At 36.0% G+C, this 20,180-nt stretch overlaps 1 protein-coding gene across 1 annotated transcript; it reads left to right on the forward strand.

Annotated features, from left to right (window-relative positions):
- The first annotated feature begins 3,407 nt into the window (after window positions 1–3,407).
- Window positions 3,408–19,226, forward strand: lamb3 (laminin subunit beta 3). The gene is made up of 23 exons (XM_058761869.1): window positions 3,408–3,435; window positions 3,534–3,581; window positions 4,380–4,534; window positions 6,112–6,226; window positions 7,426–7,499; window positions 7,573–7,764; window positions 8,964–9,027; window positions 9,106–9,275; window positions 9,657–9,777; window positions 10,915–11,103; window positions 11,693–11,848; window positions 12,213–12,406; window positions 12,604–12,700; window positions 12,782–13,154; window positions 14,253–14,413; window positions 14,490–14,701; window positions 14,781–14,984; window positions 16,049–16,193; window positions 16,316–16,523; window positions 17,313–17,454; window positions 17,536–17,712; window positions 18,813–18,966; window positions 19,050–19,226. Exons 2-23 carry the CDS (start codon window positions 3,551–3,553, stop codon window positions 19,187–19,189), a joined length of 3,474 nt encoding a protein of 1,157 aa, XP_058617852.1. The 5' UTR covers window positions 3,408–3,435; window positions 3,534–3,550; the 3' UTR covers window positions 19,190–19,226.
- Window positions 19,227–20,180: the final 954 nt, after the last annotated feature.

The following is a 20,180-nucleotide window of genomic DNA, read 5'->3' on the forward strand; positions in this document are numbered from 1 at the left end:
GAATATTAGCGTGTGTTACGTTCATATAAGTTCTGACGTTCAGAACGCTCGTTATGATGGAGTGAACTCGTGAATATTAGCGTGTTACGCTCATATAAGTCCTGACGTTCAGAACGTTCGTTATGATGGAGTGAACTCGTGAATATTAGCGTGTGTTACGTTCATATAAGTCCTGACGTTCAGAACGTTCGTTATGATGGAGTGAACTCGTGAATATTAGCGTGTGTTACGTTCATATAAGTCCTGACGTTCAGAACGCTTCGTTATGATGGAGTGAACTCGTGAATATTAGCGGTGTTACGCTTCATATAAGTTCTGACGTTCAGAACGTTCGTTATGATGGAGTGAACTCGTGAATATTAGCGTGTGTTACATTCATATAAGTCCTGACGTTCAGAACGTTCGTTATGATGGAGTGAACTCGTGAATATTAGCGTGTGTTACATTAATATAAGTCCTGACATTCAGAACGTTCATTACACTGTAAAAAGTGATAAGTTGACTTAACTTTAAAAAATTGAGGAAACTTTAAAATTTAAAAAAAAAAGTTGAGTGAGCTTAATTCACTTATCATTTTTTTTAATTATTATTACTTAATAACTTCAAGGCAACAGGTTTCCTCAATTTTTTTAAGTTAAGTCAACTTATTACTTTTTACAGTGTATGATGGTGTGAATATTAGCGTGTGTTACGTTAATATAAGTCCTGACGTTCAGAACGTTAGTTATGATGAACATGTGAATATTAGCGTGTGTTAGGTGTATATGAGTTCAGAAGTTCAGAGCAGACACTACGATGGAGTGAATATTAGCGGCTCTCAGAGCATGTGAATGTGAGTGGCTGGAAATTCCAGAGTGAATGGCGACATTAATCGGATTATTTCCAGGCCAGCAGCAAAACAAGCTGTTGTAGTGATTCTGTGGCGGGAGTTTCCTGCAGTTCTTAAAGAGACGGCGTTTGACTGGACATCTGAACACACTCACAGTATCTCTGATCAAACACACATTTGTATTCCAGTCACACACTTCAGACAGTCACTGATTGTGATTTGTTCCAGAATGATCTATTACATGCCCAACTGAGCCAAACACACAGAGCAGGTGAAAGTAAACTCCATTAAAGCTGTGTTGCATAAATCCTGCTGTGATGATGTTTCAGACGTGTGTGAACGTGCAGCACTAGAGGATCAGAAGAGCACAGGAGGAGCAGAAGCTCTGAACGTCCTGCCACACAACACAAACACATTCAGCTGATTCCTCCGGAGGAACTGTACGCACACACACACACACACACACACACGACTAAATTGTGCTGATGAATGTGTGTGTGTGTGGTGGGGTTGGGCTTGTTTTGCTATACTTATGAGGAGGACCAGATGTCCCCACAAGGATAGTAAAACCTGACACTTTTGACTTTGTGAGGACATTTGGCCGGTCCTCACAAGGGAAAGAAATTATTTAAAATACTAAATGAAGTTTAAATGTAAATTTAAAATGTAAAAATGCTATAAAAAGGTGTCTGTGATGGGTAGGTTTAGGGGAAGGGTTGGTGTAGGGCAATAGAAAATATAAAAACAATAGAAGTCTATGAAAGTCCTCACAGTGTGTGTGTGTGTGTGTGTGTGTGTGTTATTTTCATTTATAAATGCTTGTATTTATGAATATTTAAATGTGTTTATGAACATCCATATGTTTTGTTTATGTGTGTTTATAACCATTTATGAATGTTTGTGTTACATATATATTTCTAAATGTGTGTATATGTATTTATAAATGTCTATACGTGTGTTTATAAACATTTATGAATGTTTATGATATTTATGAACGTATGTGTGCTTATGAATGTCTATGTGTGTGTTTATGAATATTAATGACTGTTTATGTTTATGAATTTCCATATGTTTACGAATATGTATGTTTATTAGTGTCTATATCTATATATGAATGTTTATGAATATCTATATGTGTTCATGAATGTTTATGAATATATATATATCCGTTTATCAATATTTATAAATGTGTGTAAATGTATTTATGAATGTCTATATGTGTGTTTATGAATATTAATGACTGTTTATGTTTATGAATTTCCATATGTTTACGAATATGTATGTTTATTAGTGTCTATATCTATATATGAATGTTTATGAATATCTATATGTGTTCATGAATGTTTATGAATATATATATATCCGTTTATCAATATTTATAAATGTGTGTAAATGTATTTATGAATGTCTATATGTGTTTATAAATATTTATGAATATTTATGAATGTATATGTGTGTTATGTGGTTATGAATTTCCCTATGTTTGTGAATATTTATGTGTTTATTAGTGTCTATATGTGTCTTTGAATGTTTATGAATGTCTATACGTGTGTTTATGGATAATTATGAAATTTTACATGTGTTTATTAATGTCTAGATTTGTGTTTATCAATATTTGCGAATGTCAACATGTGTTTATTGATTAATATTTATGAATGTTTCTGTTTATGAATGTCCACATGTGTTTGAGTATACATGTGGGTATGAATGTTTGTTTGCATTTATGTTTGTGTGTAAGTATATATGTTTATTAATGTCTATATATATATGTGTGTTTATGAATTTTGAAATATTTACGTATGTCTATATGTGTGTTTATCAACATTTATAAAGGAGTTTAAGTAAGCTTGTGCGTATGAATGTTTGTTTGTGTTTATGAATATTTCTGAAAGTGTGTAAGCATATATATTTATGAATGTCTATACGTGTGTTTATGAATGTTTGATATGAGACCCCCCAATCTGGTTGCCATGGTGACCCGGCAGCAGTGTTCAGATGTTCAGGTGTGGCACCTCCGTCTGTGTGCGCTGAGTCACCGTCTCACCTCAGACGAGACACACCCCACACACACACACACACACACACATCTGAAATCAGTGCCTGCAGGCCAAGAGTTTTAACACACACACACACACACACGTAACACTTCATCACACACACTCACTGCTCAGCAGACACACACAGGAAACACTGTACTGCTTGTTTATGACTTCAGATCTCATTCACTGATTGTATAAATCTGAACATTCATCTCACAGAAGCTCTCAGTCTGAGCTAAAGCTGCTGGTTAGTGCTGGTTAGAGCTGGTTATACCACATCACCACCACAGGACATGAATACAGTGTTCATCTGTCTCATATATCATAATAATGAATCATGATTACATTCCATCTCCGTTACTTTGAGGATGTGAGTGTGTGTGTGTGTGTGCACGTGTTGATTCATGTTATAAGGGTGTGACGCTGTGAGAGAGGGCGTCCCACACACACACACACACACACACACACACAGGTGAGCAGCTCCTGAAATAAAAGCCAAACACACACATCACACGCTGCATTTGAACACTTCACACACACAGAATATCAGCATTCACACACTAACGGGTGAGTTCTGCATTTTACCACGGTAAACTACCTCATTAACCCGGATTTTAAATGTCATTCACTTGTGCTTGAGCTAAAGTTGTGTTTTATTCATTTAGATCCATATATTGTCTGGATGAAGACGTGGATTCTTCTTTCATTAGCAGGTTTGTTTTTAATCACACACTTACAAAAGACAAAACGCACCGTGCATACTATTGTAGTTTTTGCTTTATTTTCATCTTTTCTGCTTTGGTGTTCATTTTAGTTAAAGTTTTAGTAATTTTTTTAGGTAATTTATATTAGCTTTGTCTTATGTTTATACAGTTTTTCTTAATTTTTTATTTCAGTTTTAGTTTTAGTTATAGCTTTAGATGTTTGTATATATTTTTCGAACCCCTTGAATAACGTTATAATCTTGACAAGAAAACTGGACATTTTAACATTCTTAGCCTTGATTTATAACTTATGAATGTCTATATGTGTGTTCATTAACATATATGAATGTTTATGCGTTAATGAATGTGTAAATGTGTTTATGAATATTACACATACACTGTAAAAAGTGCTAAGTTGACTTAACTTAAAAAAAATTGAGGAAACCCGTTGCCTTAAAATTTTTAAGTAAATGATAATTAAAAAAAATAAGTTAAGTGCACTTAACTTTTTTTTTTTTTTTAATTATTATTTACTTAATAATTTTAAGGCAACGGGTTTCCTCAATTTTTTTTAAGTTAAGTCAACTTAGCACTTTTTACAGTGATATGTACCATGGTAAAATGATGGTTTTGGTCTTGTATCATAGTAATATTATGTTTTTTGGACATGCATCATAGTAAATCAGTTGTTTTCTTGAAGCGATCTGTAAATACCATGACACGTGAATATCCTAATGAAACGTACCGTGATTGTACTACGGTTTTGCCGTTCTGAGGTGATTGTGATGGTGTTGTGTTGATCTTCAGCTCTGTCTGCGGTGTGCGCGGGACAGAATGACTGCTGGCGCGGGGCGTGTTACCCTGCGATGGGCGATCTTCTGCTGGGCAGAGAGCAGAACCTGCGCTCCTCCTCCACATGTGGTCTGATGGGGTCTGAGGTGGTCTGCACTCCACACGGACAGGTAAAGCTCGCCTAGACCTGCAAAACACAAGGCTCTTTCAGTTAGAAGCGCATCTTGGGTGTGCTTCTGCATGGAAGCACATATGTGACCCAGGAGCACAAAAGCAGACATAAGTAGCTCGTGTATATTTGTAGCAATAGCCAACAATACATTGTATGGGTCAAAATTATCAATTTTTCTCTTATGCCAAAAATCATCAGGATATTAAGTAAAGATCATGTTCCATGAAGATATATTGTAAATTTCCAACCATAAATATATCAAAAATGTATTTTTGATTATTGCTAAGAACTTCATTTGGACACTTATGACTGGTTTTGTGCTCCAGGGTCACAAATATGTTGTTTTATTGTTAAGTGCCAAGAACCACACCCAGAAGAGCGTGTTCAGATGAAAGCAGGAGGAGGTCTTTGTGATGGTTCATTTGTGCGTCTCAGATGTTTCTCCTAAAACACACTCAGAGAGTCAATACTGAGATCTGATCAAATCTGAAACACTGGAAAATATCTTGAGATCTTTCGTGACACTGACTCATGTCTGGCGTTTGCTGGCAGACATTTCTGAGGCAGACATGTTTATTCAGGTTATCGCTGGTGGTTTTATTAGGTTTGCACCATCGGCGCATAATGAAATTACATTTTCACTCTGACATAATAATTATCAAACCCAGATTCAGCAGCCTGAGGTAACGCTTGTCATATAGAGAAGTTTATTCATCATTTTCATGGTAATTAAATACAACATTCACTAACATTTTTTTTTTTTAAGTTATATGAATGTTAGGACAAAATGTTCTTAAAGCAATGTTTATGGAATGTTCTTATAACTTTAAAAAAAAATTTTTATATTAATATTTGATTTATGTTCTCATAACGTTGAAAGAAAGCATTCTGAGACCAACATTCTCAGGATAAATAAATAACGTTCTAATCATGACAAGAAAACCGGACGTTTTAACTTTCGTAGAACATTTAAATAACATTACATTTTTGGTTCAAATAAACTTAGTGGAACATTGTAAGAAACCTTTCAATAACATTATATTCAAGACAAGAAATTCATGACATTTTAGCGCTCTTGGAATATTAAAAATAATAAACATTCAAATAACATCATATTTCGGGTGAAAATAAAGTTAGCAGAATTTAGTAAGAAACGTTTTATTAACTTTAAAACACATTCTAATCACGACAAGAAAACTGGACATTTTAACATTAGTAGAATAGGCCTATTAAAAATAAACATTCAAATAATGTTATATTTTGGGTGAAAATAAAGTTAGTATAATGGTGTTAAAACGTTTAAACTTTAAATGTTAGCTTATAATCCCGATGGACATTTTAACATTTTAGAAACATTACGAAACAACGTTCCCTCAACGTTTTTCTAAACTGAATGTGTTACCTGGGCTCTTACTACAGTGACTCATTTATGTTTATTTGTGGAGAAACATCTGAGACAAAGTTCACACACATCTGAGAACTAATTTAAATCTTGTAAGCAACAAAAACACCGTTGGTTAAACTGGTGATTTGTTAAGCTGGTTAAACGTCTAAATCACACTCTCTGTGTCTCAGTGGAAGATGAAATGTTGTCCGTGTGACTCTCGAAACCCGGCGGCGTATAACGCGCACACCATCCAGAACGTGATCTCCACCGCCGGGCCCAACCGATGGTGGCAGTCTAAGAAAGGTAAGGCATCAAAACATTACATTAAACATAAATTACAACAATAGAGACATCCATGTATTTGTCAGGATACACGCGATGCACTATTAAGCTATAAACCAGTAGTAGTTCTGACAGTGTCCTTGTGTAAACGTGGATGAATAAGGCATGAAAAGACAAACTGATTCAACTGAGTGAGTCATTTACTCTGGATCCGCTCCAGGTGATTCAAACTCGTGACTTCGATGATTCAGTTCAAGCGCACTAGCAAAAGAACAGATCAAAAGAGCCATTCATTTATGAATTTCGACATCGCTTGAAACGGTGCTTTTTGAAACTCCGAATCAGTTAAACCACTGCGTCTCAAAATGATTCACTTCATTTAATTCAGATCAGGATTTCAAAGCGCGTATTGCGAATCATTTGATTCAGATGGGAAGCAGGTTTGTGAATCTTTCGCAAATCATTATTCAGATCCGTACTCCAAACCATGAATCGCAAGTAATTTGATTCAGATTGGAACTTCAGAGCAGGTTTGCGAATCTTTTGATTCAGATCGGATCTAAGCGGGTGAATCTTTTAATTCAGATTGGGACTCTAGTTCACGATCTAATTATTATTTAGATTGGAAATTTGGAGCGGGTTCGCGAATCATTTCTTTCAGATCGGTATTAAGCGGGTTCGTTAATCTTTTGATTCAGATCGGGACTAATTCGCAATTGCATCATTTAATTTAGATCGGAACTCCAAAGCGGGTTTACATATTTGATTCAGATCAAAACTAAGCAGGTTTGTGAATCTTTTGATTCCAATCAGGACTCTAATACTTTGCGAATCATTATTCGGGAACTCCAGAGTGCGTATCGCGAATCATTTTAGTTAAATCGGAACTTCGGAGCGGGTTCGCAAATCATTTAATTCGGAACTAAGCGGGTTCGTGAATGTTTTGATTCAGATTGGGACTCTAATACTTTGCGAATCATTATTCAGATCGGAACTCCGGAGCGTGTATCGCGAATCGCTTCAAAGCGGGTTTCGCGAATCTTTTTATTCAGATCACAGTACCAAACTGTATTGTATATACAATATTCAGTACATACATCACTTTAATTAATTGAAACTTTAATTAAATACTTCATATTTATTCATATAAAAATAAATAACATGTAAACCATTTATGGATTATGCAAAGCGATTTTGCAGTGATTGTGTGTTTATTCCAGATGTGAGTCCCGTGACGCTGCAGCTGGATTTAGATGGAATGTATCACCTGGAAACCGTCCTATTCTCTTTTAAGGTATCTGATATCCGTCTCACTGTCTTTAATTTAAGAAGCGCTGTTTTCTAACGCCTTATTTGTCGTCCCGTAGGGCCCAAGGCCTGACGCGCTGATCGTCGAGAGGACGAGGGATTTCGGTCGCACTTGGCAACCCGTCCTGTACATGGCCACCAACTGCCCCTCCACCTTTCCTCAGATGAGCACGTCGTTCCCTCGCAGCCTCGAGGAAACCTACTGCTACACACTGCCATCCACCGCAGACGACCCCTACAGGGACCAGAAGGTAAGACAGTCTACCTTTCACTTACGTTTCTTAAAAGTTTTATAAATGTTAAGACAAAACGTTCTTAAAGTAATGTTTATGGAACAATCTTACAACTGCATTAATATTTGATATACGTTCTCATAACGTTAAGAGAAAATGGTATTAAAACAACATTCTCAGAATGTTGTTACTTGAAAAACGTTCTCTTAATGTTAAGAAAGCGTTCGTAGAAAAAAAAATTTTGGAACATCCTTATGATGTTATTTATACAGGATGAATGTTCTCATAACATTTTGTGAAAGCGTTCTTGGAATATTAAAAATTAACAATCAAATAACGCATTTTGGGTGAAAAAGCAGTAATTGTAAGAAACGTTTATGTAACCTTTAAATAACGTTCTAAACTGGACATTTTAACGCTCTTAGAATATTAAAAAATACACATTCAAATAACACTATATTTTGGGTGACGTTAGTAGAACATTGTACGAAATGTTTTTGTAACCTTCAAATAACGTTTATTTGGACATTTTAACGTTTATAGAATATTAAAAATAAGTGTTCAAATAACGTTATATTGTGGGTGAAAATAAAGTTACTATAACGTTGTGGGAAACATTTGAGGAACATTTAAATAACGTTTAAACATTACAAAAATCTTAACGTTCTTGGGATATTAATAACGTTATATAAAAGCATAATTAGTAGAACATTGTAAGAAATGTTAGGAACCTTTAAATAATGTTCTAATCATGCCAAGAACATTTGAATGTTTTTACAAAATTTAAAAAATAAACATTCAAATAATGTTATGTTTTGTTTAAAAATAAACATTATTGTAACCTTTCAATAATGTTCTAATCATGACAAGGAAATGGGACATTTTTAATATATTAAAAATAAATGTTCCAATAAAGTTATTTTTTAGTGAAATTAAGTTAGGGGAATGTTGTAAGAAACGTTTTTGTTACCTTTAAATAACATTATCACGACAACAAATCTGAACATTTCAACGTTTTAGAATGTTAAAGATAAACATTCAAATTTTCGGTTAAAAGTAAAGTTAGTAGAACATTGTAAGAAACATTTCAGCAACATTTATGGCGTTACAACCACAAAAATAAAATGGACGTTTTAAAGACAACATTCCCACAACGTTTTTATAACCTCAATGTGTTCCTGGGCGATCTCACGTTGACGTTTCTTTTCTCTTCTCAGATTAATTTTTATCCTCTGCGTCAGTTCGCAGACATCGATCTGCCGAACGAATACAAAATCGAAGGTGAGTTATTTGGACTTTCTCAGATGATCGTAGTATTAACGAAGCGCACGGATGATTGACAGCTGCTCTGCTCCTCAGTGGCGTCTGGGTTCACGGGTCTGCGGGTCAATCTGACTCAGCTGGGGTCAGTTCCCAGCATGCCCGGCCGCAGTCTGAGCCAGTTTTATGCCCTGCGAGAGATGCGGGTGATGGGATCCTGCTTCTGTCACGGACACGCCAACCGCTGCAATGACCTGCCCAACACACAGGTAACACACATACACACACACACACATGTTCGTTTTTTGTGAAAAGTGGGGACATCCCATAGGCGTAATGGTTTTTATACTGTACTTACTGTATGTGCTATTGTCCTACACCAACCCTACACCTAAACCTACCCCTTACAGGAGACTGTGCAGTTCAACTTTCCCCAAAAAAACCTAATTCTGTGTGATTTATAAGCGTTTTGAAAAGTGGGGACATGGGTCAATGTCCTGAGATGTCACCTTCTCCTTGTAATACCTGTCATACCCTCGTCATCATACACATCTATGTCCTGACTTTTCACAAAAACTCGCACACACTCACTCACACACACACATACACTCACACACTAAACCCCACATACGTGTGTGTTTGTACTGTAGGTGGGCGGTGTTTGTGAGTGTCAGCACAACACGGCGGGCATGAACTGTGAGCGATGTGAAGACCTCCACAATGACCTTCCCTGGAGACCCGCGGAGAATGGAAACACACACACCTGCCAACGTACGGCTGCTCACACACACTGCAGTACATGTGACGATTTAGCGGCTATTATTGATATTGATTAATTGATTATAATTATACTATTATTGGCTGTCTAGTAGGCTACATACTGCCTACTGACCTAAAGGTCAGTATGCTGCATGAACTCATTACTAGTAATCACCACAAAAATAAATATTTTAATATTTAAAAAAATGTATGCAATTTTTTGCATTAACAAAAAAATGCAAAAATGCATTAACAAAAAATTTATAAATAAATACAATTAAATTAAATTAATAAATATGAAATAAACTGTACTAATAACTAATAATATACATATAATAACTATAACTAATAATATATACAATTAAATTGCACATAAAAATATTAAGGAATATTAGATTAATAAAAATGTATTAATATTACATTGGATTAGCAAGAAATAAATTTATAATAATTAAATTAATAATTTTTTAATAAAAATAATTATTTACTATAAATGAATAATTGAATGAATAAATGGATAAAATACAATTCAGTTGTTTAGATTACTAAACATTTAATTAACGAATGTTTTACTGGATTGGCAGTAAATAAATATAAAAAGATATAATTTAATATTAAAATGATAAATCAAAATTAAAAATACATAAAAGAATACATATTAAGTAGATATATAAATAGCATAATTACATGAATAAAAAATTAATGAATACATATTTTATTACATAATACATAACACATTGCTCTTTTGTTGATTTCCATTGCTTCCATTGTCCTCATTTTTAAGTCGCTTTGGATAAAATCATCTGCTAAATGACTAAATGTAAATGTACATATTACTATTAAATAAACTAGGAATAGATTAAATTAAATTGCACATAGATATTTAGCAAAATGTGAGTGATTATTAAATTATGAAAAAATAAATGAATACATTTTACATTTGAATTGCGTTTTATTAATATTACATTTTATTAACAACAAAAATAAATATTAAATAAAATTTTTATTAAAATTAAATGATTAATTCTTATGTAAACAAATAAACATCAAATTGAATTACATTAATAAAACTTAAATAAATAAGTATAAAATTAAATCAACAAACATATAATAAACTGTTATTCCATATTGTGTTTGCGCCCCCTGCAGGCTGTGAGTGTAATGATCACGCGGATCGCTGTCACTTTGACGCGCAGCGGTACGAGGCGACGGGCCGCAGGAGCGGAGGAGTGTGTGACGACTGCACTCATCACACCACCGGACCAAACTGTGAGCGCTGCGCTAACAACTACTACAGAAACCCTCTGAGCGACATCAGGAGCCCCGACGCCTGCCTGCGTGAGGAACACACTCTATACACACACACACACACACACACACACACAATCAAACTCTCACTCACTCACTCACACACACACACACACACACACACTCTAACTCTCACACACTTACTCACATACACACACACACACACTCACTCACTCACACACACACACACACACACACACTCACTCACTCACAGACACACACACTCACTCACTCACACACACACACACACACACACACACGTGTTCGTTTTTGTGAAAAGTGGGGACTCTCCATAGGCGTAATGGTTTTTATACTGTACTTACTGTATGTGCTATTGTCCTACACCAACACTACACCTAAACCTACCCCTTACAGGAGACTACTGGCAATTTTTGAATTTCATAAAACACCGTTTTGTATGTTTTTTAAGCCTTTTGTTTTATGGGGACACAGGAAGTGTCCTCATAAACCATGTTTACGTTGTAGTACCCATGTTATTATACACATTTGTGTCCTCGTAAACCATATATACAAGTACACACACACACACACACACATACACACACACACTCACTGTGAGGATGATTCTGATGCTGATGAAGGTGTGTGTGTCCCGCAGGCTGTCTGTGTAACGCGGCCGGCTCTGTGAACGGCGGTCAGTGTGACGCTCAGACAGGAGCGTGTGTGTGTAAAGCAAACATTGAAGGCAATCGCTGTGACCGATGCAAAGCTGGATACTACAACCTCAACGCCAACAACCCTCTCGGCTGCTCCAGTGAGTTACCCCGACCCCTGACCCCTGACCTCTGACCTCAACCAGAGGAATAATCTGTTCCACTTATTAAGTATTCAAATAAGCTAAACAAAACAAAAAAACACAGAAACTGAATAAATAAATAAAAATGAATTATTAGAAATATCTAAAATATTAAATAATTTAAAATGAATATTATTTCAATATTTAATTAAATATATATAAAAATATTAAATTATATTAAACAAAAGCAAAATGACTACATATTCAATAATGAATAAATGACGATAATAGATAAAAGTCAACACAAGTCGCACAATTAAATGTAAAAGATGAAGTGAATGTATTCAAACTGTGTTTTTCATGTGTGTGTGTGTGTGTGTAGAGTGCTCCTGTAGTCCAGACGGCTCTCGCAGCGGTATGTGTGATCAGCTGACGGGTCAGTGCGAGTGTCGCCCTCATGTGGAGGGTTTGTCATGTGACCGCTGTGCTGCGGGTTACTGGAACCCATCTTCGCCCTACGGCTGCCAGCCCTGTGACTGTGACCCCACCAACGCCCGCAGCGCCACCTGTGACCAGGTACATGCACATGACCACACACACCATCACATGACCACATGACCGCACACACCATCACGTGATCACATGACCACACACACCATCACATGACCACATGACCACACACACCATCAAATGATCACACACACCATCACATGACCACACACACATCACATGGTCACATGATGTGATTCTGACGCATGTTTCCTGTGGTTTAGCGCACAGGTCAGTGTCTGTGTCGCCCAGGCATCGGGGGCCGGACCTGCAGCGGTTGCCCTGACAACACGTACGGAGATCCTCTGATTGGCTGCAGACGTGAGTGTTTCCTGCCCACACAAACCAATAATCAAATCAATAATCCAGGACATTGATTGATTTCTTGTTCTTTCCTCTCAGCGTGTGACTGTGACCCGTCGGGCACAGAGTCGGGTGGCTGTGACAAACGCACGGGCGCGTGTCTCTGTAAACCAGGCGTAATCGGCGCCCGCTGCAACGCCTGCAGCCGCGGCCACTGCGCCAGTTTCCCAGAATGCCCGACATGTCCATCCTGCTTTTTCAGCATGAACGGGCATGTGCAGCAGCTCACGCTGACCCTGGAGCGACTCTCGAACCAGCTGATCTCGTCCGGCGGCAGACCGACCTCCAGCGACGCCAGCCGCAGGATCAACACGTTGATGGACTCCCTGAGACGCCTGCAGGAGACCGCGAGCGTCCCACCGCAGTCCAGCCGCGCGCTGACCGACGCCCTGCAGAGACTCAACCAGATCAGGTACAACATCAACATCAAACCCACTCGCTGCTCACTGACCAGCTGTCACAATTATGAGAACCACAATCACAGTGAAATGAAAAAAGTCAAAATAAGACACCAAATAATAATTAAAATGGAATTATATTAAATGAATAATAAATTAATAAATATGACACTGGCAATATAAAAAAATATAACATTTAGATTTAACATTTATAATTTCATAAGTAAATATTAAATTAAATTAAATGTAATTAAATGCAAAATTAAATATAAGTATTATAAGTAATTATAATAAGTAATTATGAGAAATAAAGTCTCAGTTAAGAGTAATATAAATTCCAAAATTATAAAAGGTGAACATTTTGAGAAATAAAATTGCAGTTGGGAAACATAAATATTAGTGGTCGACTGATTATCGGCGCCGATATTACACCATTTTTATGGTTATCGGGATTGGTCATTTTTAAAACCGATTTGCTGATAAAATAATTGAAAATCATTTAAAGAAATTTTTGGTCAGAGCCCTTGTTATTCTTCGTTTTTACATTAGTTTTCATTTTTACACCAGACATATATATCGGTTTAAAATATTGGTTATCAGTCTACTTGATTTGTAATAATCGGCATTGGCCCTGAAAACCACTTACCGCTCGACCCCTAATAAAGATGTCAACATTAAGACCAAATGATAATAAATCAAATTAAATTTCACATAGAAATATTAAATAAAACAAATTAATAGAAATGTGATTTAAATGGCTAAATTTTTGGGAAATAAAGTTAAAATTATGGAAAAGTCCCAATTGAGACTTAACAAACAAAGAAACAAATATAACATCAAAAATGATCAAAAAGAGAAATAAAAAGCTAAAATTATGAAAGCTAAAATAATTCAACGAATAATACAATTATTTATTAAATATTAACATTACTAGAATTTTTAATAAACCTAAAAATAATTTAAAAAAAAAAGTCAAATTAGAAATTTAGAAATTAAAAAATGCAGTTTGCAGTGAAAACAGCTAAATTAAACTGCATAAACTGATGTCTATAAATTACAACAGACTGAAGCTGCATTGTGAGTGAGTTGTGTTTGTTTAAACACTCTTGCAGGTCTCAGCTGAACGGTTTGACTGAGGATCTGGCATCGCAGCCGAGGGACGGTGATATTGAGCGCAGTCTGGACGACCTGCAGGCACTTCTGTCATCTCTGCGTCTGGAATATTTCACCAAGAAAGATGTTTTCACTAACAATGCCGGTTCCAACAATGCCAGTGCGTATGCAGCGCTCATCTTTATTAGCGTCAGATTCCTCAGTATGACCTCTAATGAAAAACCTCTCATTCTCAGGCACATTCTACGCCATCCAGAAGTCTTATGAAAAGTCGACGGACTCCGTGAAGCGAGCCGACGCTGCTAAAGACACGCTGAAGAAGTCTGAGGGCCTTCGAGAAAACGCCTTGAGTGACCTGCGAGACGTGCAGCCCGGAAACACCAGAGACCTGGAGAAACTGAAGAAGGATCTGGCAACCCGGCCGAATCTGACACCCACCGCAAACAAGGTGAGAGACTCCGCACATGATTGGCTGAGCAGAAGTGTTGGTTTTCCAGCAGGTGAGTCAGTAATGTTGTGTTCGTCAGGTGTGCGGTGGCGATCGCGTGGATTCCTGCACTCCAGAGCGCTGCGCCGGCGATCTGTGTCCCCCTGACGGAGCGCCCCCGTGTGGAGCGGAGGAGCCCTGCGCTGGAGCGCTGCCCAACACCAACAAAGCCTTCCAGGACGCCGACGAGGTGAAGGCCAAACTACAGGATCTCAACAACAAGATCACGCAAGCAGCTGCACAGGTACCACAACACACATTCACAATAATTACATTAGAAATTTTTATATTATAATATTATAAAAAAAATTTTAAAAAAAAAGCTAAATTAATTTAATTAAAAGTCAAAATTATGAGAAATAAAAAAGTTATGGAAAATGTGAAAACATGAAAAAGTCAAAATTGAGACCAAATAATGATAACTAAAATAATTAAACAAATAATAATGAATAAAATGTGAAATTAATAAATATTAGATAAATAAATAAATAAATATAAACGTGACACATATTATAATATTATAGGTATTACACATAAATAAATATTAAATTAATAGAAAACTCATTTTAAAACAGCCAGAAATATGAGAAATAAAATTGCAATTTGGAAATATATACAGATGCAATTATAAGAAATAAACATTCAAAATAAAGATTTTTTAAAAGTCATAATAAAAAATCTAATTTGAACTATTAAATAATTAGAAAAATATAAAATAAAAATAAATTGATAATAAATAATACATATAAATACTATAGTATTATGAAAAGATGTTTCTAAAAGCCAAAATTTTGAAAAAGTAATAAATAAATAAGTGAAATCAATAAAATTACTATTACAGAACATCAATGAATATTAAATATATAAAAAAATTATATTAATAAAAATACATTTGAAAAAGAAAGGAAAAGTCACAGCCCGAGACCAGATAAATGATAAATGATAAAAATCATAATCATCATAATGATATCATGTCATTATATCATAAATAACGACAATATCATAAATCATAAAGAATCATAAAAGACAAAAAATATTAAATTGCACATGTAAATATTAAATGAATATTAAATTAACATGAAATTAATAAATATTAAATTTTAAACATTACATATAAATATTAGAATATCATAAATATTTTTATATTAAATATTAAGAAGGGCAAAATTATGAAAAGTCACAATTATGGGAAATGAAATTGAAATTGTGAAATATAGAGATGGTATGACCACACACAATCAGATTGATTAGACTAGTCTATTTTGATTTTACTATGACTATGAACCAAACACACCTTCTGAAACACAGATAGAGGAAGCTGAAGATTCAGCCAATAAGGTGAGACTGTCCACAGACGAGCTGGCCAATCAGATCAAGCAGGTGCAAGCCGACGTGGATGAAGACCTGAAGGACACCAAAGACTTCATAAACAATCTCAGGGACTTCCTGTCAGGTGGGTTTTTACTTTATTTTGCCATACTGCACACTGCCAAGTATGTACTATGAATGTTTTAGTCTCTGTGAAGCAGTTTGGCAGTCGTTCACACTGGAGTCGGCTGTTGTTTTGTGTCTCAGAGCCTCATTCAGACCCGGATGAGGTGCAGCGGGTGTGCGAGGCCGTTCTGGATGCTAAGGTTCCTCTGAGTGTGAAGAATCTGAAGCAGAAGCTGAAGGAGCTGCAGGATCTGGCCTCTTCACTGCCAGACAGCAGCAAAGTCCTGGATAACAGCAGAGAGCAGCTGGAGAACGCCAGACAACTGCTGGAGGAGGCTAACAACACACGGTACACAACACACACTAACAATACACGCTAACAACACATGGTACACAAACACACACTGACAACACACAGTACACAAACACATGCTAACAACACACGTTAACAACACACAGTACACAAACACATGCTAACAACACACGTTAACAACACACAGTACACAAACACACGCTAACAACACACGTTAACAACACACAGTACACAAACACATGCTAACAACACACAGTACACAAACACACAGTACACAAACACATGCTAACAACACACGTTAACAACACATGCTAACCACACACAATAACAACATGGTACACAACACGCTAATGACACACGGTACAGAAACACACGCTAACAACACAGTACACAACACATTCTAACTGCACACGATAACAACACGCTAACAACACCCGGTACACAAGCACACGCTATCAACACACGGTACACAAACACACGCTAACAACACAATAACAACACAACACACGCTAACAACACACAGTACACAACACACGCTAACAATACATGCTAAGAACACCTGGTACACAACACATGCTAACAATACACACTAACAACACATGGCACACAACACACACTAACAATAAAAACACACGCTAACAACACACGGTACACTACACATGCTAACGACACGTTAACAACACAACCTAACAACTCACGGTACAAAACACGTTAACGACACACGATAACCACACACACTAACAACACACGGTACACAAAACACGCTAACGACAGATGTTGTTCATTCAGTATTACTCTAACGTTCTCGATCGTTGTGGTCTGCAGAGACGCTGCGTTCGGTATCCAGCAGGACTCTGAGGGCATCCTCAAGACGATGGACGACAACGAGGATATTTTAGATGAGCTAGAAGACAAGATCCGTCAGAGCGCCGACATCGCAAACAATGTCAAGAACAACGTCAAACAGGTCAGTCTGAGATCTGAGTGAAAAACCACAGAAACAACGTCCAGACTCGCGCTAAAGTGACCGATGTCCTGTGTGTCTCAGATAGAGGACGTGCTGCTGCCCGCTGAGCAGGGGATTGTGGGAGTCACAGGGCTGCTGGATGAGATGCGCCCCCTGCTGGACGACCTGAGGAAAGATGTAACGATGGGAACGTTGCATGCGAACGAAGCTCAGAATCAGTCCGATTCAGCTCAGGAAGAAGCCGAACAAGCAGCAGAGGTGCGAAAACAAAAAATACTCATGTGTTACAGTTATAGCTGCTGAGTTAACACGATAATTTGGTGTGATTGTTTAAATGATTGATGATTAGTGACTTTCTTATATTTACATCATATGATGTAGTTTAGCAATATCACACTGAAAACGTGAGATTCATTTATACAACAGTTCATTAAACAGGAAGTTTATATTGTGTTATATTTCAGACACAATATTGTCTACTCTTGCTTAGTTACGCAAACGGAAATAGTTCCAATCAAAGAGTGAAACACAGCGGTGTTTCGTAACTGAATGAATCAACAGTTTTGAACATATTGAGTGAGCGAATGACTCAATGACTCATTCATAAAGACAGTCACTTGCTTCGTTTTCTGAAAGAATCCGCCGTTTGAATGAATCAGTTTCATATTTACAGTATAATTTCATTTTCATTTTTAAAATATATAAATATATTGAATATAAAATTCAATTAAAGATTTGTAATTTATTTATTTATAAATGCACATAAATAAATTATATATTAAATATTTTAATAATTCAGTTATTTTTTATATATATTTATCATTTTTTTTAACATGAGCGTTAAGAAATTGTAACTCATTATAATATAATGATTTATTGATTTGTAATTTAGTAATTTAGTAAATATTTTTATTTATAATATGTAGTTATTTATTTATTTTTAAATGAATCAAGTGAGTTAATGATTCAGTGACTCATTCGTAAAGACACTTACTTGCTTAGTTTCTAGATGAATCAGCCGTTTGAACAAATTGGTTGAATGAATGATTCAGTGACTCACTCATGAAGACAGTGACTTGCTGCCACCTACTGACACTTAGTTTCCGATTTAGAGCATTTTTTTTTTTAATAATTTAATTTCATGATTTATGCAATTCTAGAGCTTTTTTTAATGACTGATCATCGCTTTTATATGAAAACAATAATGACTTTAATTTTGTGGGTAATTCCTCAGGCAAAATTGACGTGCAATTAATTTGTGATTAATTGGATTTATTAATTGGCATCTCATGCAATTAATTAGATTAAAATTTTGAATCACCCGACTGCCCTAGTGAGTAACCCATCATGTGTTTCAGGAGCTGGAAGCGCTGAAGGAGGAGTTTGAGCGATTGAAGCGTGCAGCGGCCGAGAACACCGAGGCGGGTGAAGACTCCGCCCGCTTACAGACGCTGCAGGAGGAGGCGGAGTCTCTGATGACGGACACCAGTGACATCATGCAGGCTCTGAAAGGTACTGCCCACTACACACTCATCCCATAATGCTCAGTGCACACATCCCCATGGTAACCGGCGCTGTTGTGGTTGTGTTTTCAGATAAGGAGGCTTCCGTTCGTCAGGGAGCGGCGGAGCTGCAGCAGAACGCAGCGCGACTGACCGGTCTGGACGATCAGGTGAAGAAACTCAGAGATGACATCCGCTATAAAGTCACCAGTCTGAGCATATGCCAGGGCTGAGGAGCACACAGACAACACTACTAATAAACAAACTAATAAAGTGTCTGAATGAAGATTCTTGTGAGTGTGTGTTAATATTTACAGTGGAATACTTGCATACTACACAGTGTGCACTGTAGACTGCTTACTAAAGGAAGTATGCAGTGTACATCAGTGTTTCATTAAAATCACTGGAGTAAAAAAAAAATTAAAACTGTAACTTAACAAAATTACTAAAACTTTAAAGTTACATAAATATATATTTTTAAAAAGTTAATTCAAAATATTATTAAACACTATAAAAGTCACTCTGTCCGATCTGAAACACAGAGAAAAAATGTTTTAATTGGTATTATAGACATTCATTTTTACAACGAAATGATTTTTAGCCATTGCATTAAAAAAGTTTAATGTATTAAGTAAAAAAAAAAAAAAAACAGTATAATTTTAGTTTCTAAAGCATTTTAAATGCATATTTAGATAAATCTATAAAATACAAATATTTTCTAGTTACTAAAAGCAATAGATTGCAATATAGTTTGAAACAGCAATATTAATTAGCTTTTTTTTTTCATTAAATCATTTAAAAACATGCTACATGGAGATTCAGTGGCGATGCAAATGAATCACTGAATCAGTTGTGAATTGACTCACTGAATGAGTCATGAATCAAATCGCTGAATCAGTCGTGAAACAACTTGTTGAATCAAATAGTGAATGGAGTGAGTCGATTCACTGAATTAAGTGAACCGGTTTGTTGAACTGATTCGCTGACTCTATTGAATCAATTAACTGAATCAGTAATATCTGTTCACTAAAAGTGTATAAATAACACTACAATAAATTAAAGCTAAATAGAAAATAAAAGCACACAGGAAAATGATTAAACTTCACCTAAAATTTAAATAAAACTGTATATATTTTAGATATTTATTACATTTCATATTTTAATCTAGGTTTGTGTAAATATCACCTGAGTACTGCACTTTTAGAGAAATATAGTAGGTATTTT

The sequence above is a fragment of the Onychostoma macrolepis genome, chromosome 22 (assembly GCF_012432095.1).
Source record: "Onychostoma macrolepis isolate SWU-2019 chromosome 22, ASM1243209v1, whole genome shotgun sequence".
Lineage (NCBI taxonomy): Eukaryota > Metazoa > Chordata > Actinopteri > Cypriniformes > Cyprinidae > Onychostoma > Onychostoma macrolepis.

What these genes read in the sequence shown, in the direction of transcription:
- lamb3 (XM_058761869.1), top strand. Translation starts at nt 3,551, where the DNA reads ATGAAGACGTGGATTCTTCTTTCATTAGCAG. An exon ending in TCCTCTGATTGGCTGCAGAC is followed by an intron (nt 12,701 to 12,781) that starts GTGAGTGTTTCC and finishes CTTTCCTCTCAG; the next exon opens with CGTGTGACTGTGACCCGTCG. An exon ending in CATCATGCAGGCTCTGAAAG is followed by an intron (nt 18,967 to 19,049) that starts GTACTGCCCACT and finishes TTGTGTTTTCAG; the next exon opens with ATAAGGAGGCTTCCGTTCGT.